The sequence below is a fragment of the Lampetra fluviatilis genome, chromosome 9 (assembly GCF_964198595.1).
Source record: "Lampetra fluviatilis chromosome 9, kcLamFluv1.1, whole genome shotgun sequence".
NCBI classification, from domain to species: domain Eukaryota; kingdom Metazoa; phylum Chordata; class Hyperoartia; order Petromyzontiformes; family Petromyzontidae; genus Lampetra; species Lampetra fluviatilis.
Genome location: NC_136283.1, coordinates 4,591,226 through 4,614,226, shown reverse-complemented (window position 1 = coordinate 4,614,226; position 23,001 = coordinate 4,591,226). Strand labels below are relative to the sequence as shown.

The 23,001-nt window shown below is 41.2% G+C and overlaps 1 protein-coding gene across 1 annotated transcript; it reads left to right on the top strand.

Moving 5' to 3' along the window:
* The first annotated feature begins 102 nt into the window (after nucleotides 1–102).
* On the top strand, nucleotides 103–21,860 carry CDS2 (CDP-diacylglycerol synthase 2). The gene is made up of 13 exons (XM_078859619.1): nucleotides 103–476; nucleotides 5,447–5,724; nucleotides 6,236–6,332; nucleotides 7,140–7,237; nucleotides 7,962–8,101; nucleotides 8,390–8,448; nucleotides 9,397–9,479; nucleotides 10,689–10,776; nucleotides 11,353–11,421; nucleotides 13,051–13,203; nucleotides 16,231–16,350; nucleotides 17,332–17,435; nucleotides 18,523–21,860. Exons 1-13 carry the CDS (start codon nucleotides 396–398, stop codon nucleotides 18,677–18,679), a joined length of 1,527 nt encoding a protein of 508 aa, XP_078715745.1. The 5' UTR covers nucleotides 103–395; the 3' UTR covers nucleotides 18,680–21,860.
* Nucleotides 21,861–23,001: the final 1,141 nt, after the last annotated feature.

Here is a 23,001-nt window from a genome sequence, read left to right as displayed (position 1 = left end):
CGATGACGATGCCTTTGTGTGAGTGGATCGGTGTGTTGGGGTAGGGGGTGGGGGGCAGGGGATAGGGGGTGGGGGCCACCGCGTCATCGTCACTGCCCCCCCCCACCCGCTCGCTCACAGCAAACCAGCGGTGGCCACCCTCAGCCGAGACGACATTTAACCTCGGTTGCTTCACCCACAATAGCCGTGCCGAGCACATCACAGCCTTCAGCAGCGAATAACAACAACAACAACAGCAGCAGCAGACGGACAGTCACCCATCGTCATCCGCTGCCCTCATCCCGCCCCGTGAGCGGCGGTCGAGGCAGCAGCAACAACAACAACAGCAGCACCTCGTGTGCGTCCCACTCTTTTTTTTATATCTCCGGCATCGTCGTCGTCGTCGTTCGGGACTCATGACCACCGAGCTAAGGCAGCGGATCCCGGCCGAGGTGGAGGGCGACCCGGACCGCCCTCACCGAGGCTCAGCACCGGCGGTGAGAGACCCCCCCCCCCCCCCAGCGTGTCATTGAAGCCCCACGCTTTGTGGCCCGGGCAGAGGGCCCAGGTTTGGTGCCCAGGTTGGGTTTTATTTTCTCTATTTTAACGTTCGCAATTGATGTACGCTTTGTATCGTGTCGAAATGTGGGGAGGCAGTCATGGGAAGTGGGTGTCCGTGTGATTATGGAGCTATGGGTGTCTGAATTACAGTAATGTCGATGTGAGTCCCAGTGTGAGTGGTATACAAAATGTGGATTTATAGACCGACTGCTTGCGAAGCTGTGTAGACATTTTATAGATCGTCACAGTTATATTTGTTTGTTGTTAGGTCACTTGTTAGTCTCTTGATCTCTGAGTCTGGCTCTGTGCGTATCGTGTGTGTATATGTACCTCTCAGTGTTAAGACTCGCATAACATTGCAAGGTGAATTCTGTCTACAAGTTGAGACGCCGCAATGAGATCATCTCGAGTGAACATGATATAAATATTTTAGTTTTGCATGGCAAGGCCCAGAGAGATGGCGACGGCTTGTTTAGGCTTTCATCCAGCAATGTAAAGAGCATGCACACCATGAGGGTTAATAGACCGCCGTTATGAGTTGACATTGTTGTTTGTGACTGTAAATTCGTCCTGTGATATTTGCAGAGGAGCTAATGATTCGAGGTAAATGTGTTGTTCTTCGTTTGTCGTGGGGCTCCGAGTTGGAATACCATAGTGTTTGCCTTACGGAAAATTCCGACCCCCATTGCCTTTTTTTCCGTGTCTCCCACCCTACATGGTGGTGGGCCTTCTGTGGCGAAAGATTTGATCCCACGGTACTTTTTCCTACATCCACCCCCTCTCATCATTTTGCCTTACCGCTCCGATGGGCCACGCAATCGTGGAGTGTGCAGTTTCTCTCTCAACAAGTTTTGTGTTCGCTGTAGCCCGAGGGTGATGCATGCTGAAGTTTGTGAAGGAATGGAATGGTGTGCGTGTGTCAGTTGTCCATGGATGATGGTGCACCAGGCCGAAACTCGCGTCTTATCGTCATTCCGCAGTTGACCGTGCGATGTCAAACCTCAAAAACCTTATGGGGCAAATAATTAATTATTAGTCGTTCTGTCAAACACATGGATGCTCTTGTTTTTAGTAAAATAGTTGACTCAATAAATGAGCCACTATTTTTGAAGTAACATCCCCCCTCACCGTGGCTTCATACATAAGCAAGATTTAACTCTTGATTAGTGTGCATTTTATGTAACTCTGCATTGAATTGATTGGCTTTACGCTCCCGTTTATGAATTTATTTGGTTGAATTTTGGCTTATTTGGCTACAGTTCATAGGGGTTGTTTCAAGAGTTGGACAACGATTGTGCAATTGAATTTGTGACTAACACAAACCTCAAAGGTGATGCAGTGAGTGAAATTCAACGGCACTGTATGTGTGCATGTTTTAATACAATTCAGTCACTTGATTATTTGAAGGTGCTTAATTTATTCTTGCCAATGCAGCTTCAATACATTGGACCAAAGGTTATGTGGAGGAATAATTGTCGTATCTATGTAAACCGGATAAATGAATCCTTATGTGACGAGATGCGGAATTCCCACATGCATTATTTTATTTGTGGTTGCCTAACTTTTAAGAAATGTACGTCAATGAATGCACTGTTCCCAGCACAAATTGCAAAATGCCAATGGGAGAGTTCACTGAAACCTTATAATAACCCAGATTTCTGATTTACCCAATCTGTACATAACTGCTTTCACTAATGTTAATATCTAATCTCCATTATTAACAGTATCTTAAAAACGAGTTGTTATTTTTAATCAATCCTGCATATTAATCCCAAGCGCAAACCAACACCATCAAATTACCATAAGCACAGATATGCCAGCAATGCCAATACTTAGACTCCTTATAATTCCATGAATTACATTAAAAACAACTCAAGTTTGTGATTCGTTTCCACACGAGAACATTTTCTGTCATTGTGGCGAATGTTGTGCACGGGTTATATGAACCAATTTCAAACAGTCTATGAATTAAAATCATTCTTGCTCGATTCAATGTATGCATCCTGAGAATAAGAATACATTGTAAATCAGTTAATCGATGCATCGTTACATGTCTACAGAGATTACTACATTTTTCCCAGTGCTAATAAATTGTTGTGCCACATTTGTTGCCAGTTAAGGTCATCAGAGGGCATGTGTGTCTACACCTTGTCCAAGAGTCCATAGTCTCTACACAGTACACTATTAGTATGCTTATTCTGACTTATCGTCTCTCCCCACCCTCCAGGAACTTTCCTGAACTTTGCTTTAATTTGCTTATGAACGGCACTGCTACACCTGCCCATGCATATGTCACACTGGCTTTTGAGTTTTGAATGTATCCGAGTTACGAAAGACTGCACCCATCTTTGTTCACTGATTGTGCAAAGCAGCTGTGGCCGAGTGATGTATGTACTGTATGTATGTAGAACTTTTTTCGCACCGTACGTAGCCAACCGTGCTAATCAGAGGTGCTATGAAGAAGTGTACATATGACCGTATCTCCTGAGGCTGAGGTTTATTGGACTAAAGCCTAATCCAGTCGTGCATTCAATTTTAAAGCACACCTTTGCGTGGTACTCGCTTCTTCGCATTAAATACATTGTCAAGCGAACTGCCTGTTTCGACAAGTTAAGGGTCCCCCCTTAACGTCGTGCACAATGACGGGCTTGACCTCTGTCACTGTGCTCTTATTTTTGTCCATTTAAGGCAGTTGTATGTGTGGCAAAATCAAAAGCCTCACTTCAGAGGCATACCGATATGAAATTGTAAAATATGATATTGTAGCTTAGCAGGTAGAAACTTCAAAGATGAGAATCGCAAACCGTACAATTGATGACCAATTAGCCAATGAAAGCACAAGTACTCCACTACGCAATGCAGAGATTGTGAAGGGCACGAGGGCTGAATGATATTGGAGGCTGCCAGGAAAGGGTTCATTTTTTTGTATTTTGTAAAGGGGTCAGAGCTGCAGAGCAGGTTTAATGTTGCCATGGTGACCATGGTTAAGAAGCTAACCGAGTCCCCATATTGCAGTGTTATGCAAACACCAACATGGGCAAAGGTGACAGGATGCAGGCCAACTATAGGGCATTGCGTTTCCGTGCACAAATCTGATTAAATTCGCCGATAATTCACTTTGTGCAAATGTGTTCCATTTTCAGTTAATGTTATTTCATCCCCTTGTCACGCACGCATGTTTAGCTGCATTTGGTACTGGATGCTTTAAAGATTTCCCATGAAATGTTGCACCATGTAAAATGGCTTCGGTCAAACAATACGGGTACAAAATACAAGTGCATTGTTGCCACTGCAGCGATAAATAATTTTTTGTGGTTTACTTCCTCGACAAGGTTTGGTTTTCTAGTGTTTTTTTTGTTAACTCGAATACATTATTTCGTATATGATTTTCTCTCTTGGCACACCGTTTTGGGGCCAGAACTCATAAGTAAGCTTTACGATGCATAATTACTCGTGGACGTTGGTAAACATTGGCGGCAGACCAAGGCCGAGCACACTAAGCTACTCATTGGTTTAACTTTCCTTTGCTCAACCTTATCGGAGTTTCTCAATCAGGGCTGCCAGACTGTAATGCATTGATAGCACCAAACAGTTGCTGCTCAGAGCAGATGTAGGATTTAGATGTAGTTGTGTTTCATGAGTGTTTGGACAAAATGGTTGTGGTGATTTCATGTAATCATTCAATCTTTAACATTATGGTGAGTGCAATGGCCTCTCGTGACAGTATTTGTTGCTATGTTATGGGCCAGAGTTTCTTCAAGGACCATTCAATCAATAAGTACTCTATATGTGTCAAACTTTGGATGCATTAGCATCACGAAAATATCTTAAGTTTGAGAATGCGTAGATAAAACTCACACATTTAAAACAGAGTAAGCTTTTATATTGTTTAAATACTAAATACATTTTACATATGATTGTCACTCTATTAATGGAACAAGGCTTTCACATTGTGCCTGTCATGGGGATTGACCATACATTGCCTCTCTGGTCAGTGAGTTGGTGAAGATGGGAGCCAGAACTGGTTCATATGTCACTCGCCAATGATGTTAGCTGTGGTTGGCAATAAATGAAATGCACAAGACTTAGAGCATTGGAAAACTTGGTTCTTATTATATACGTACAGAACATGTAGAATTTAAATTGACTACAGTATTGTGATCTGTTACAGCCATCTGACTCCTTGGCACGGCCGTCAAACCTCTGACACAATGTATTTAGTCTCTGCTGCAATTATAGCATCACCATTTGTGCCTGCATTCATGTTGAGATTATCACAATTTCTATCGCAGCCATTTGTGCATAATTATACATGGTTGGGTGATAATGATATCACAAAACAAAAATAATAACAATAATAAAATTTTACATTACTCCAAAGCCATGTTTAGCAGATTTCTTAGCACATTCACATCATTTGACCCAACTCGGGGATAATTTTTGTAATCTCTGGAGTAATTCATACATTTTTATTTGCAGTCCCTTCAAAATTGGACATACATCAGAAAAGCATATCCATACTACTGTGGGTGTAATACTATGATCATTTACAGTGGACCTTAAAGATTAAAAAATGTCCACATTTCTCAATTGGGATAATATATAACAATCATTGCCCTCTACTGGCATTAATTAATGCCCCAGGTCACGCAATGGTCACGCAATGATCACACAATGGCCTACTCTTGTGAATGACGACATGGAAGCCTTACCGACCACTGTGAAGCAGACGTGTATTTTAAAGGTTAAAACACCTGTAGCATTAATCAGGGTGTCTGCAGCAAACGACAAACATGCTAATGCTAGGCCATAGGCTTGAGAACCGATATTAAATGCTGAACCGATGCATATTTATACACCAACTTTTCGAGCACATTTCTGATCACAGCACATGCCCTGTATCCAGGAAGAAGACACGAAGAAGCATGTATTGACTGATGAAGGGGAGGAAGATGATGGCCAGGATGACAACGAAGATTGGGGTGAGAGAAAAGGGGAGGACAGTGACCGAAAGGAAGATGGGGAGGAAGGGGAAGACGGGGGAGAGCGGGATGAGGAAGAGGAGAGGGCCGAGAAGAAGGTGGACGACAGATCCAAGTCCGGCCAGGAAACGGCTATGGGCCAGCCCGGTACGGACAACACGCCTGAGGTGCTCAACAAAGCGCTATCAGGGATGTCGTCTCGGTAAGGTGCACACACTCGCTGGCATTGTCGCTTTGCTGGCACACACAACCACACCGATGTTTGAACATGATGAAGATTTACTTGAGCAGTAACCTTTTTGTTACCGAAAATTTAATGGGGCTTATAATGGCCGGAGTGAAAGTGCAGTCTAGGTGATAAAGGACTGGTGGCTGAAGGTGAAGCAATTAACCAAATGATTATTTTGATATGATTCGTGATTTTTGGTCTACTTTTGTCAGAGGAACATGGAATGCATTCCACAATGATTTCCGTTGTTAATTTAAATATTCCATTGTTTTACATTTGAAAGAAAAACAAGTAGACAGATTGTACTTTGAGCGATTATATTTAATGCATGTGTATAGTATATCCAGCTGAATATGCACAATGCATGGGCTTCATTTTTCAGCACCATGTGTAATTTGAAGATATTTTGCTGTCACAGCACTGCCCATGAAACTACGGATATGGTGCCAGCAAGCCATCAGCTTGTTTGTGCTTGTGTCCTCAGATGGAGAAACTGGTGGGTTCGTGGGATTCTGTCCCTTGCCATGATTGGATTCTTTTTCATCATCATCTACTTGGGACCACTCGTCCTCATGCTCATTGTAAGCAAGGCACTGCACGAAAAATACATTGCTCCCTGCGCTGCCATCGAAATCACATTCACACTGGGATTCTTCGGACCTTATGCGGTGGTGCATGATTTTGTGACTGTGAAGGTGTTTGTGCAGGACAAACGTGATGAAACACGATAAAGTAGGGGTGAGGTCTGCCTAGTGTGGTTAAGTAAGCCTTTTAATGTTTTGCCAGATGATGGTCGATGTAGACGTTTTATTTAGCCATTTATTTTGCAGTTATGTGTATATGTGAAATAAGACCCTTGATGGGTCCTGTCCAGTACACTATGACCTCTAAGCATTGACTGAAAATGTTTTGAGACAGTCTGAATGGCTCAAATTGATTTGTTTATGATTGCACAAAGTCCTAGGTGATGGCTGTTATATTGTTGGAGCTGTACCAGAAAATACAGAAAATCAAGTGTAGCACCTCGCACACATAACCACAGTTATGAACCATTGAAAGTTTGTCAACAATACTTTTTCATGCATGATGTATGGCCCCAGTTTGTCTGACTTGCAGAGGAGTTAATCTTTATTCATTAATGCAGTGCAATGACTTTTAAATGCCAGTCCTTGCCAATCTTTGCCACTGATATGCAGATGAAACCATTACATGTTGCACACACATCTGGTGCTTGATAGTTGAAAGGGTGCATCGTGACGGTCACAGAGAAGGGTGTTAGAGAAACACGGACTGTAGGAAAAATTCAATTGGGTTGTATGAATACCAGATTTTTATTTTTCTGACATGCAAACTCAAAGTGGTTTTGTGTTGTTTCCCTTGAAATGCAGGTTCTTGGTGTTCAGATCAAGTGTTTTCATGAGATCATCACCATCGGCTACAACGTGTATCACTCCTATGAGTTGCCCTGGTTCAGAACGCTGAGCTGGTAAGCCGCTTGTGGCTCTAAGTCGCCATTACACAGATCGTATGAGGTCCTTAATAGTAGCACAATCAAGGCACTCAGGCGAATGAAGTGAAACAAATGAGAATGTGGACTTTGTGAAAATTACTTGGATTATGAGATTTATCAACAAGTTTTTAGATTTTTAGGGTATTGGTTCAGAACCTGAAATGCATGTACTTTGTAGCTTGTGAAAACATAAGGGAAGTGGTTACCAATTATTTTAATGATTTCCTAAAATAGTTTCGATAAACGGACTAAAACGACAGTGAAAAAATGAAAAAAAATCCACATTTTGTACAGAGGACACCAACACATTCTGAATATCAGATGTGGCCAGTTTTGTTTCCATGAAAACATCAACTTGTGATTATTACACTTGTGTATTCAGTAAAGCCTCACTGAATCTCACTACTCTTTCAGAATGGTTCTGCAACATTTTCCACACGAAGGAAATTATTTATTTGTGTTTCCTCATTAATTAAGGTGACTCTTGACATGACTTGTGAATTTTACAATATATACAATATTAGTAAAATACAAACTCAAGAAATTTGGGACAAAGACGTGAAAAAAATGTTTAAGCTTAGAACATGTTGAGACTTTGAAAGTATATGATGTAGGAAAAAAACTTGCATGATAAAGTTTACAGGTATGTATTAGTTGAGCTAACTGGGTGTGTCTTCATGGTGGCGGTGTTTAATTCCAGGTACTTCCTGCTTTGTGTGAATTACTTTTTCTACGGAGAAACTGTGGCCGATTACTTCTTCTCCCTGGTTCAACGCGAGGAGCCCTTGAGACTCTTGTTTCGCTACCACCGCTTCATTTCCTTCACACTGTACTTGACTGGTGTGTGCCACCCACCCACATCGCCACCCACCCATATCGCCACCCACCCACATCGCCACCCACCCACTTAGCCACTTATCCACCAACCCACTTATACACCCACCCACTGATCCAGGGATCATTGTTGAACTGTTGACCAGTCGTTTAAAATATAAGCTAATATTAAGTTTTTTGGGGGTCACGCTTTTAAATGGCAAAACAATACAGACGAGAAAGGTGGTTGTGATATTAGTCTGTAATTGTAGTTGCCGTTTGTGTTTTCTCATCAACTTTTTCAATGTCCCACAGGATTTTGCATGTTTGTGTTGAGTCTGGTGAAGAAGCAATATCGTCTTCAATTTTACATGGTAATTATGGCACTCCATCAGAATCCTGTACATTTATACACATATGACAGCAGTTAATTTTAAATATTTTATAACCGAAGAAACGTCGATTTCGAGTAGCAAGTGGTTGAAGATGCTTCATCTTACGTGTAATCATTGTATTATTGCTAAGCTGTGAAAATTCAGTTTGGAGTCAAATGAAATGTAAAATAAGGGATTCATTATAAACACTCCTCAAAGTATTATTATCCATGATTAGTCACAGCTCTGAGTCAATACTTAGTTATTTCCATCTTATATGACAGGTTAGGCCCTTAGGGAGGTACTGTATCTCAGGACCAGGGATTTTAGTGTCGGTACTGTGATTGAAGTGGTTAAAACAAAATCTTAATTCACGTTTTCTAATGCTGGCTACAGTTTCCAACAATAAACATACTGCCCAAATTTACAGGTCGTGCGCATCCTTAATTCCAGAGCCTATAGTTGGAATGTAACGGGGTTGGCCATTCTCTTTTAATAAACATGAGAGAGATATGAAAGGGGGATGGATGGGGTGTGGTAATATAAGTGTTAATCAGGGAAAGGTCAAGTTTTAATTTTACCTTCTGGTAGCGGTAAAATACATCTAATGACATTAATTGCAGTTAGAATGGGCCATTTCATGATATTTTACTTGAAAAAAAAAATCTTCGAAGGTCTTATTTGTTGTTTGAAAGCTTGTTGGACCAACCAGAACCTGCATTCTGTAAGTCACATACATCATAACCCTTTTCAAGCAGGGCTTCATTTAAACCTTACTCTTTTGTGGGGATTGCTGAGGTAGCTCTGATATCTGCTTCTGTTGGCCAATCTGTGTGAGATCCAAGAGGAAACTCCATCTTATGATGTGACACTGATAATATACTTTGGATAAAGCTGTGAGAAAGTGACCAAAGTAACCCCAATCTCTTCTGTGCTTTCCTACCGCAGTTCGGATGGACCCATGTGACCTTGCTGATTGTAGTGACACAGTCTCACCTTGTGATCCAGAACCTCTTTGAGGGCACGATCTGGTAAGACTTTAGTTCAACTGGTGTAGCCTAACCTGCACTTTTGAGGCTTAATGAATATTAAGAACTGTGTTTGCCTGTTTACCACCCATGCGAGACTGAACTATTGCCTTTGATGAAATAGAAATGGCTCTTTTATTGTTTCTCTGTAAAAATATAAATCACGGATGAATGATGTACCTGTGTATACACATAACTATATAAATCACTTTCATTTCCTCCGTAAACAATGGAATTAGTAAACACAAACAATTGTGGTGGATGGAATGCATGTTTTTTCCAGTGTATGGTAATCTATACATGGGTGATAATAAAAGTAATATGTTTTCTAATCTACGCTTTATAATTAATGTATATACTGCCCTTTGTCAGTTCAACGCTGGATGAGGATCCTCCCCAAACCGTCTCGGTTGCGAGGGTTTTTAAAATTATATTTCACGATGCTTGTCAGTGGTTCGGTGAAGGGGTAGTTTTCCAGGACCTGTCAACATGTTATTCACTTTATTCACTAATGATGTTAGCCGTGGCTGGGAATCAAAATAATTGCAACGCATCATTTCCAAATGGGTTAAAACTGCTTGTTTAAATCGTATTTATTATTGATGGTGCTCAATGTCCCATGGTTTTGTTTAAAGCAGTTTGCTTTGGATAAGTGTCACACATATCAATGCAAATCTACTTTGCCGATATCATTTACTGCATGTTTATTTTACCAAAATCTATGCATGTTTGTGTGCTCTGCCATTTTTTTTTCATTGGACATTTTTAACTGCTTAGCCTATGATCAGATCACCTGGAATTCACCCGATCCCATCAGGTCTCGGGAGCTAAGTGGGGTTGTGCCTTTATAGTGCTAAGATTGTCAACCATCGTGGACACACGGATTGTCAAATGCTGCGGTGTTACACGATGGGTAGCAGAGGGCAGCACAGCAACTCCATTGTTATACCATACATGTGGCGTTTGCACATTTATGCACGTACACTAACACGCACTGATGAGTACGAGAAAATAACCGCACCATCCGCATGGTGTGGGGAAATCCTCATTCATCGGTGGGTTAACAAAGGGGCTGCACATGTGTTAATGTGTATTATAAACTGCATCTGCGTTGCTGCCCATAAATTGCTCAACTATCCTCGCTGCTGCAACAATCGCCTGGCGCTGCCTCAGCAGTGCTTAGCAGCGACTGAGATATGTTTCTCCCTGCAGGTTCATTGTTCCCATCTCCATGGTGATTTGTAATGACATCATGGCTTACATGTTTGGGTTCTTTTTCGGACGAACCCCGCTCATCAAGGTATGACAAACATGTCATGGGAACAACAGCTTTCATACAAACCTTAGGGTCATTAGTCGCTCCATGTAGCGTGGTGCTTATGGCTCGTTGTGCCAGACAAGATATGTAAGCGATTGTACATCCTAGCAGGTAATCCAATATGCTTACAAACCTTTCTGTTTTGCCCGACAACTGCGCTATCATTGCCAAAATAAAAAAGGTTTGTTATGACAATAACATTAATTTTGAGGCTGTTGGATATAAAAATAGTGCAAATTAAACCTTTGCCTTGTGTATAAAAAGATTATCTTAGGTGCATATGCCCACATTTAGAAACATGAGCTTTGAGTATTTGGCTGCTATCAATTTACACATGATAAGCCACTTCCTTGGGCTATCATTTGTGGCCAGGTCGTTTTCGAAAAAGAGCTACATAGCTCAGTGGGCCTTACCTGGTAGAAGATAAATAGTTTAGCTTATGCGTATATTTTTCCCAGACATTTATTTTTAAACACATGGCTACTACAGTAATTGTCAGTTCATGAATTCTTCTAAAACTTATTGATCTGCCGCATTTGCATTGTTTGTCCCAAACAGCTGTCTCCCAAGAAAACCTGGGAGGGATTTATCGGAGGCTTCTTTGCCACGGTCGTGTTCGGCCTCATCGTAAGTTTCCTTTGTCCTACAGAGAACCTCGAGAAGCAGCGGTGCAGTCGTACATTTGCACATACATCCCGGCGCTCGCCTTGCGGTTACATCTTGCACTGCACGCCCTCGTCGGCTGGCGTGTCATCACGACACGGCGCATAACGACGCACCCACAATGACATTCACTTTCTCCCGCGTGGCCTGATTAATGAATGCGTCATGTCAGTTTACCCTTTCAGTGCGTACTCAAGGTGGTCTTGCGAATGTCATATTACTCTCAATATTTGTATTTCTTTACCGCTCTTAGCCGCTTGTAAGACTAATGTGTATACATTGGCAGGTTTTTTTTCCACTACTCATGGATGTCATGCGTAGGTGATATTTGCAGAATTTTTGTGTTACGTTTGTTACTTCAGCCCTGCTTTTTAGAGGCAACAGTCATGTCAAAATGCATCCGTTGTACTAAATTTAGTTTAAAAAGTCACTGATAAATGTCCTGCCTACTGCTTGGATTTGTTTCAATGTTTGCTCCGTTGAATGAATGCTATAGTCCTCGTCGAAGACGTTAAAAGTTATGGTTGTTGTGTTCAGAGTTCAAGGTTTGGCTTTTATCTTCACTCTAGTCACATGTTGTATAATTGCACCATGGTAAACAGGAATTCTTATTTATTTATTTTTGCCATAGCAGACAGTGAGCTAATAAAATTGATTTAAACGGTCGTGTCCGTATCTTTTAATATGACAAACACTCGCATCAACAGCAAGGGAGAAGAACAATCGGATGTTTTTTTTAGTGGTGCGGCCTTCCTAGGATTTATAAAGTGAAATAAAATCTGTCTATATAGCAGTAAAACTGTTTTGGGTCCCAACAGGCATGACTTAGAGCAGTGTCAGAAATAAAATAAAATTCCAGGTTTCAAAAAACTATACTATTTTGTAATGAAATAAGTACTTTAAACACAGTCATGCTTTTGATCATGTTGGTAATACCATAAATTGGATTTATACTATAATAGGCATGTACAAATTTTGCCTCCTTGCATTTTGATGAATTGTCATGTGTCAGGGTCACAATTCTACTGAAGGATCGATCATGTTAACATTGCGGTAAATGTAGCAGCGATACACTCCAGGGGTAATGTGAACCAATTATTACACGACCTATACATTCCAAAAAAATGTTGCTTTCGATGCACATTTGATTAGGAGCCTGAGGATGCATACATTAATCTCAATTCTTAATGGTCACATTAGTCACATTGAATGTGTGCAGCAATTTAATTATGATGTTGCACATATGCATATGATGTACGATAGTTATACTCGGGCTAATGAAGTAAAACAAATTATAGTAACGAGGTATTAAAATGATAAACGATTGAGAAAAAAGAGTATTGTAATAAAATTGAGACTGATTTACAATGCATCAAATTTCCATGTAGTTTTGCAGGATGGGGGGGTAGAGTAGTGAATTGTTACGCCCATAATCTTGAGCATTAGCATCACTTTTAATCTGCAGCATTACACGTTCCAACATTTGTATGGCATACACCCGCTCGCATAGACACGCACACCTCCCTCTCTATACTGAGTACTACTTGATGCTGTTGTGTTTCCTCATCTTCCTCCTCACCTGCCTTCACACAGCTGTCTTACCTGATGGCTGGCATCCCATACTTTGTATGTCCCGTGGCGTACAACAGCGAGACCAGCCGATTCACCGTGGACTGCCATCCCTCAGAGCTGTTTCACTTGCACGAGTACTCCGTACCCGCTGTGGTGCAGTCCGTCATTGGCTGGGTGAGTTTCTAGCACATGACACTGGTTTTGCTGAGTTGTCTCTTTTTCCATGTACATGTTAAAATGTCAGTGCAGTTAAACGTGTATTTCCTGCTAGGTTATAGATTACACGACAGCAAGGTTTCTCAGATTGTGGGATTCCGGTTTTTTTTAAGTGAAACAAAATGATCTTGTCATTTGTGGGTATAATTTTAGTCCTATTCAGTTTGTAGTGCATACATTGGCTATATTTTGAGAAACTAGCATTGTTCATCTGTGTGCATTTTGAGTAGTTTTTGTTGTACAGAGTTGTGTAAGAGTTTATTCTGATCATACGGTTCCAGGGACCTATTGTATTGATGGCCTTTCATCAAGATAAACAACAACAAAATTGTCACTACATTCATGAGGTTTCACACAATTCTAAACACTTCTCATTCTTCATTTTTTAAGTTTAAAGTTAGAGATGCTTTTGTATAATGAAGAAAATTTGGAAAACACGAGGGACAAATTTAATATTTGATAATAATAATTTAAATGTATAATGCGCATTTCATCCTAGGATCCCAAAGCGCAATGTGTGAAAGGCAGGTAAAAAAACAGAACCAGGGCAACCGACCAAACTAAAGAGGGAAGGCCACTTTATAGAGATGGTTTGTCAAAGCAGACTTAAATATATCTACTGACTCTGATTTCTTGATTTCAAGTGGCAAGGCGTTCCATAGCTTGGGTGCCACGCTACCAAAAGCCTGATGACCAAAACAGCACAACCTCGACCTGGGAGTGCTGAGTATCTTACAATCCACTCGGAATTTGACCAGTAGCCAATGAAGAGATAAAGGGGGACCGGTCCAATGTGCTCACGGGAATTGTGGACGTGGTGTCAGCACTCGCAGCTGCATTCTGAACAAGCTGGAGTCTCCCCCAGTGCTCGGAATCCCAACTAGCGAGGCGTCACAGTAGTCGAGTCGGAATAACACAAACGCATGGACCAGTCTCTCTTATTTCCCTTCTACGTGACTTTACCGAAAGAACCAAGAAGATGAATCCCTGCAGTCACGAAAGCTTTAAATCGAAATTCAGTCTCTCCAAGGCGGCAGGTGACAGGAAGCGATGCATTCTAGCAATATTTCTTAGGTGGAAAAATTTTATTTTAGCCACCTTAGATATATGTGCCTCAAAGGATAATGACTGGTCAAACTGAACACCGAGGTTTCTGACCTCCCGTGTGGGACTGACATTGTGACCATCAACAAACGAGACGAACCAATTTTAGAAAGATGCAGAGGGGAGCCGATGAATATGGCTTCGGTCTTGTCAGCATTTAGAAGTATTAAGTTTTGGTGCAACCATGATTTCACGACTGTCAGTGATGCAGATAGCGCAGAAGATGCTGTTGAATAGTCTGGTCCTAACCGGATATAAATTTGAGTATCATCTGTATAGCAATGGTAGGATCAAGATGTTGGAGTATAATACCCAATGGTGCCATGTAGATGCTAAAAAGTGATGGGCCAAGCATAGATCACTGCGGAACACTCCAGAGAACCGGTCTAATTGGTGACTTGAAGCCAACCTTTGTGACGAAGTACCTACAATCCTTTAAGTAAAAGTGGAACCCACAAAGCTATGCCAGAGATCCCCATTGAAACTTCTAGTCGCTTGAGGAGGACTTAAACTGTGGATTTTCACAGATAATTTCCAGTAAATCATGAACAAGCAGCCAAACTGCAGTGTAGCCACCAGGGTTTCTCATAATTTAGAAAGTGTTCCTCATCTTAGAATTGATTATAGCAGCACCCTGGCCAAGCTGTGAGTAATGCTTTGGTGGGAATAGCCAAGAGGCAATCAAAGACTCCTCCTTTAACCAGAGCTGGTGAGCATAGCATTAATGGCTTGAGAGTATGTGCTGTTTTCGACAGACGGCTGATAGTTCAAGGACGCCTCTGAACAGGTTGCACTGCATTTTCTGTACTTGCATTCCAGCATGCAGTGAGCAATATCCACACATTCTTTGGGTCTTTCGGTAAATATTCATACTCTTAGGTTTTTTCGGTAAAGTCACGTAGGTAAAAAATTAATAAAAATAAAATAAAAAATCACGACGTTTCGGAAGCAACACAAGCTTCCGTCTTCAGGTGTAACCGTCACAGCACGCTTGCTGTATCAAGTAAATGAGAAATTCCAAGAGATCCGACCTTGTATATATATACTGGTTGAGGGGGGAGGAGCCAGGGTAGGCCCCTGGATAGGAGTTTGATGAGGTCTTTCGGTAAAGTCACACAGATAGGTTCAATAGTTAAGTGGAAACCCTCCCTGTAAAGGCGGTTAAATCTTGATTTCAAGTTTCCGTAACTGCACGAATTCATATTCTTTGGGTCTTTCTGTAAAGTCACGTCAATAGATTGACCCAACGGAAGCTTTAAGTCAAGATTTAACCGCCTCTATGGGGAAGGCTTTCACTTTACTATTGAACTTATCTACGTGACTTTACCAAAAGACCCAAAGAATATGAATTCCTGCAGTCACGAAAGCTTTAAGTCATAAAATAGCCACACATGCTCTGTGGTGCTGACAGCATTGATGAGGGTTGCGTAATTTGCTATTTCTTGCTGGTCATGTAACCTCACTAAATAGGTGGACTTGTCGCGGTAACCAGTGCTTGCACAACAGCAATGTGGCTCTGCATTGAGTAGTGGCCTCAACACAAAGACAGACATATCCTGTGTGTGTATATGTGTGTGTCTTTGTGTAGGGATTGCAGTAGCACAGTGGTTAGCCTTAGCCAAAATGTGCCACGGCTAACACCATTTTCAAATGTTATATCAGAACTTGTCATGGGCCTTTCTTTTATCGACTCTGCCTTGAATGAGTACCTGGGGTGGTGTGTATATATTTTTCACTGGGGAAACTAAAGCAGCCAGGCATGCTGCTGGCCACACCCCACCCCGTGTTGTGCTTGCCTTGGTAGGTGCTCTCTCACAGCCCTTGTCCCAGGAGTCTGCAAGGCTAAATGGGGAATGTTTGTGTGTGTCTGTGTGTGTGCAGAAAACAGTTCGGCTGTACCCGTTCCAGATCCACAGCATTGCTCTGTCAACCTTCGCTTCGCTCATGGGACCCTTTGGAGGGTTCTTTGCAAGTGGATTCAAGCGTGCCTTTAAAATTAAGGTGTGTTTACTTTAGCATTGTCTCAATTATGCATTAAGTGCTGTCCTTGCCTCATTGATTGGTATGAATTTGCTAAATGTGCTCACACACTAGCATTGGTATATTGCATTTCTCATCATTATAGCTAATGTACGTGGACAGCCCTTTTTCAGTCCACTGCTGGTTGAGGTCATGTCCATGCCGTGCGGGTGGTGGAGGTTATATGACCACATTTCACCATGCTAGTTTGCGTGGGTTGGAGAAGATTTGGAGCGTAGAGATGGGTGCCACTGTAGCGAGATGTTAACTCCCTCGCCTGGTATGCAGGAGGAAGTGGGTTTGATCCCTACCCTGACGCCTGCATATTTGGAGTTTGTGTGTTCTCCCCGTGGTTGCGTGGATTTGTATCCGGTTCCTCCAGTTTTTACCTCCACATTTGGAAACATGCCTTTAGACTGTAGAGTATTTGGCTGCTATAAATGTCCACGCAATAAGGCAACACTTGGTTGAGTGATCATTTGTGGGCAGGTCTCTTCTGAAAAAGAGCTTATATAGCTCAGTAGGCATTACCTGGTGAAATATTTTTTTTCATTTTAATAGTTTTTTATAGTTTAAGAGCAGTAAAACAATTGGTTTTGTTCCACTGCTCTCTGCTGTCCTGCATGTAGCCTGTCAGTCAGGTAAATATGGCATGTACTGCATGTACGTTCAACAAAACTTTTATTTATTTGATAGTTAAGCATAATTGTGTGCGCAGAGTTAAAAAAATTGTGCTCAACTCAAAGCTACTGAAAACATGTTTTAGGATTGGCTCGTGTGCAGGAGGTAGATTCTTGTATCATGAAACCTTGAGAAATGGGAGCAAACTGGGGAGAGCTTCATCCAGCAGTGGACGGATCATGGCTGATGATGAACCCAGACAGTAAATTACTCTGATGTGTGTTTGCACCCTTGCAATGCACATTAATGTTGTTGTGCCATGCTTCACCACTTCTGTCACAGGATTTTGCCGACACCATTCCTGGCCACGGAGGGATCATGGATCGATTCGACTGTCAATATCTCATGGCCACGTTTGTGCACGTGTACATGGCCAGCTTCATAAAGTAAGGAATTTAAACGCAGTTTTTTTCAATTTCACGCAAATACACCCTAATACTTATTGTAATGAGCTGCAGGCTTTTACTGAAGGGATTTCCGTTAAAAGCTTGAACATAAGAGATTATGTAATCTTCGAGTCAGTATTTTATCTCGAGTCCTTGCAAGCCCACCTTCGGCCCAGTGGTCCACTTGATATACACAATCCGTTTATTTGCACAATGTGGTATTGTGATTCCTCGGTTTTCCGTGGGGTGTATAAAGAAGATAAAAGTGGGGCGGTAATTCACTCTCCTGCCAGTCGACTACACAAATATACAAATATGGTTTTGTCGTAGGATGGTACAGGAAATGCATTGAAGGCTGCAGCGTAAACACATGCTTATATAACGATGTATAGTATCTTACGTTTTAAAAAATCTCTTCCATTAAAATGTGTTTTGCGTTTTGAGTGAAATTTGGCAACTGTATGATAACACCCTGTGACCACGTCTGCCTCTTGTTATCTGTCTTCTTATTGAGTTTTCTATCTTGAGGCAGCTTCTTAGTTCAAGTTACCTCCAATGTGTTCAATTCTGCACTCTCCTCTTCATTTTTGCATATAGCCCCTCTATCTTTCTTTTTCTTGGTCTTGCCCCCCCCCCCTCATCTTCCATTTTGAGTTTCAATCAGCGAGTCTTTTCTCTCTGACAATTTGCCCGATCCAGATCTTTTGTCATCTCTAAATTGTTCCAATTCGACTTTGCCTGAGCCTGCTCCTCTTTCTGTCCAGCTGATTTCTCCAATTTAACGCCAAACCGAAATCTCATAACTTTCCAGCTTTGTAACTTTTTCCTTTCTCAGCATTCGTATCGCTGCCGAATTTAACACACCAGGCTTTAGACTAGCGTCTTAACTCTCTTCCAGTTACCTACGCGGCCATTTTATCGGCAGCTGAAAGCGTTTTTTTCAAGGGGAATTGTAACTTTGATCTTCTTCAAACATCATCTGTCTTCAGGAAAAATATGGCCCACATACCTAAACTATCTCCTCTGTTTTAGTTGCTTATATCCATGGTGATATTTAACCTGCATCCATCAATTGTGTCTTTGACAGAGGGCCAAATCCAGCCAAACTTCTGCAGCAGCTGCTGGTGCTTAGGCCAGACCAGCAGATTCAGATTTTTAAAGCGCTCCGTGACAGTCTGATGGGAAAGGGACTCATCCAGAAGGAAGACGACTTCGTGGGCATTATCCAACCCAAGCTCTCCTAGGTGGCCTACCTACGCACCAGGATCCTACGCACACGCTAATATTTAAAGGGACATCGCAGGCCGCCTGTATTTATTAAGATCAAAAGTCATGCTCGGGAATTACTTCATCGTTTTCTTGGTAATGCGACATAGCGTGATGTATTTGCTCTGTACTTTTAAGTTGTTCTCGCGTTGCGAAATTTAAGTGGGGATTTCCCTTCGCTGTCAGATTCGCAGGCCTCCACAGTGACGACAGTAACTTAACCTACCAGCTTGTTCAACCAGCGTTTTATAGCTTGGGGATGTGATGATTGGTCAGCCGATGCCAGTAGTGCAATTGCAAAGTGCAGCATTAATCTTGCATTATCATTCTGTGCTTCTCTGGTTTTGGCCAATTCCGATGGAGCAATGGTTATATTGGAGCCTATTTGCAGCAGTATCCTTCACTCAAGCTCGTAAACATTTATTGAAAACAACTCTCTTTTGCTGTTTTTACACGAAGGCTTTGCGCATTGAACTATGCTGCAGCAAATTTCAATTTAAAGCTTTCGTGACTGCAGGGATTCATATTCTTGGTTCTTTCGGTAAAGTCACGTAGAAAGAAGCAAGAATATGCTGTAGCATTTACAAGGAATTAATTGATGTCGCCTACGTGATAACATTCCCCTACTCTCGGAAGTATAAAGTTCAAATGTTTCCCGTAATATGCAACACAGAATGATTTTGTTATTGACGTGCGCACTGTTTTTTCAACTGGAAAAAAGGCAAAAAGCATTTTGGAAAGCAAGGGGGGGGGGGGGTTCAGGCTTGCGTACAAAGATGCATCTTGGTTACTGGTCACAGGTAGTCGATGATGCCTGATTAATATAAAGTATCAATATTTAACACGCTGTCCAATTGTACGAGCAAACCTCTTCCACCGCCCCCCCGTATAAGAACGATAATACAGCACTTATGATTATTTTGAACTCAATATGTGCAAAATGTCTGGGAAGTGCAGTTGTTTATCTTTGCTGCCCCCCCCCATAGCGGCTTTTTCCCTGTGCGATAACTCAATGTAACTCGAGCATCAATCTGCCAGTTGGGGATAGGTGATTGCTACGTTTGTAATTCCAGTCGAGGTAATTACGTTATGTTTTGAATTTTACAAAATGTAGACTGACGGTTGGTGCTCAATGTAGCCCCTTCTTTTGATACATTACCACGTGTGAACGTCCGAATAATGTAATGCGCCCTGATTGAGAATGGCGCAGTCTTATGCGAAATAATGATTCGAAAATTTAATATCTCGCGGAAATAAAAAAAACAATCGATGCCAGAGCCGAATTGCAAAATGCTCCATGTAGCGTGCATTCGAAGGCTTATGCGTGCGTAATTTAAGCATGTGCAGTTGATTTGGACCGTACTGAAGCAGTCTCTAATGAGGTATAATTAGACTTATATCTGTGTAGCATTGTGATGATAATCATTGACACTTCTAATTAGTGATCAGGGCTTTGCAATTTGAGTAGAGTATATTGCCCGTTGATTTAAAGCTCTTCCCCCCCCTCACTGCAAACCTTTCGTATCCTGCTGTGTACACGGTAACAAATTACCCTCAATAAGCATATTATCCTAGAAGTAGCCTGTGATTGTAACGTGTACACTCACATGCACGGTACAGCAAGATATCAAACATATGGCTTGCACTTCTCAAATGAAGTGTTTATAGTAACTTCTCATTCTATTAAACGAATTCTCTGTAAGGCCGACGTCTTTACAAAAAATAAGAAAATGTTTTGTTCTCTAAGAAAGCATTGTGTGGTCATGTGGTGAGAGATGACGTTTGTCATCGGAGTGGTGAAATGAAACGGGGTTTTGTATAGCTGCCTCTCTTCAAAATTCTTCCAACTTAAAACACGTTCACGTCACGTGACACCGAGTTTGAAAAGGCAGCTTTTACGCCTGGGAACAGGGTCTCTTGTAAGTAAAGCTCCAGCCCCCTCTGACCCTTGCGCTTACAAACTGAATGTGTCTGTTTGGATTAAAGTACTCGTCAGTGTAAGGAACTGCAAGTGTAGATTGCTTCGTCGTGGAGGGGTGTCCTGAGACATGGAAGCTCTCCAGCCAAGTTAACTAGATGGTCCGTGTTCTCGCGTGCCTCTAATTGGCTCCATTTCACACGATAATTGGTGGATGGTTGGCAGTGTTATCCTGATTGTCTCCTGCATATTCACAACTGAAAACCAGTTTGCCTAGTTCGTTATATTGGTGCATGGCATGCCGGTGTTTACTGTGTTGAGTGTTCAGAAGTTAAAGCAGTGGGGCCAACCAACATTGATGCCCACACGTATAACTGCTAAATCTGATGTAGTGGGTTTTTTTCTTACTTTATACAGATTGTTGTTTTTTTATTGAGGGGTATGCACAATGTGAATAACATGGCACTGTTTTATAGATTTTTCTTAAATTTATTGTAATCTTATTACTTTAATCATTGTTTTACTGTATTGTCTGATATAGTTTTATATATATATAATTTCACTGTGCAATGAATGTATCCTTGGTTTAGGGTGCAAGATGTTACCAAAACGGGATATAACGACATAGCCACACAACATTTGGTAGAGGAGTTTACCTTTCAACTTTAGTGTGCATTTGCAACCAAATCATTACCAATTATCTTCACAAAACAATGTTATTTGAGGCATATGTAAGTGTTGTTCCATTCTTTGGACGTTACAGACACGAATATATTTTCAGATAAAAGTTTGGTGGTGATGCTACACATTAGAATACATTTTCAGTTGATGTCTCAAACGTTGCTCTTTGATTTTTGTATAAACCTTGCTACTTGCTTCATTTGCTTATTTTCCCCATTTACCGTGTTCTGTTTAGCTCTTTGCCAGATTTTATATTTCCTTATGCAGTAAAGCCGTGTCAAGAGGTCTATAGCGAGTAAATGGCTGTGACTCGGTTGTGAATGTAGCTGGTGAAAAAAACTATTTGAAATGCTAAATGCCGCAGCTGTTTTAATCCTAATTTTCCAATTTTTTATTTTGACTGCAAAGGTATATTTGATGCCAGCTGAACAAAATTAAACACCATCCACTATAGTGTTGAACAAAAAAAAAAAAAATTCCTAGCATTTAAATGATGCTCCTAAATTAAGCTAAGGTAAATTAATATTTTACACCAGTTTATTTATGTTGTAAATGAAAAATAATAAATAAAAAAATATATTAAATATATAGGTCTTATCTTACTCCTTAGCTTGAAAGTACTTTGTGTGTATATATACGCTGTGTGTTATATGTTGGAAGGCAATTCAGGTGTTAAAAGTGAGTTGTATCTTGATTTAAAATGTTTTTCCATCAGCAGTTACTCATTGCGAATAAATCACTCCACAGCAGCTTGTGCTCTTCCGAGGTTTCCCCACATTAGAGCCCGTTTCCTCAGCCGAAAAATATCACAGTGAGTTCGCACAATTGATATTACGCTTGTCAAATAGGTTTCCATGTAACTGAACACCCACTAGACTTCTTGGGTGTCTTGCAACAACTTATTTTCGCTTCGTGTGCTTTTAAATTTAATGTTTGACTGAAACCGGCCTCTTCATCTGTCCTACCATCGTGAGCCTGATGTGAAACCCAAGCTGAGATATACCATAGGTAGCACTAGGAAGACCTCTTCACCACAAAGTACTGTAAATCTGATGGTGAAGGTGTTTATTGTTCTTGTCAGTTATTACGGGTAAGTATTTCCATCGCATTTTAAGGGAATTGTCAAGTTTTGGACTCAAGAAAATGGGCTTAAGAACTGTGGACTTAGGTCCATACATTTAAAATTTTATTTCGGCTACAAAAAGCGTTTGCGTGCAGTTTTGTTGATATTCCTGCTTAACTGTATACACGACATGAGGCATATAAAATAGTAACATTGCAAATTACAGTAGACTGCTATATTTTGTGATTGGGCCTCTTATTAGGTATGTTCATGTTAGAGTTCTGTTTCTCTTGATGCTTTGTCACTGCTAGAGTTCAGAGACGTTCACACGACGCATATAATACCTGATGCATGAGGCCACTGTGGAAACCACGTGGAATGTGGGTTGGTACACAAGACAAAAAAACCCAGGTCTGTGCCATTCAATATTCCATATCTGGTTTTCACAGCAGCGTGTAAATGAGAATATTTAGATAAATCCCTTTCCTAGCTGATCCACGAGAAAATAGTTAATGTAATGCATTAGTGATTGTTTTCTAAACAGACTGGTTAAAGAGTGTTCCTGGTTAATGCCGTTGTGTGGGTCCCTCGACTAAACAGATGTAATCCAGTACAGTATTCATCATAACATCTGGGTT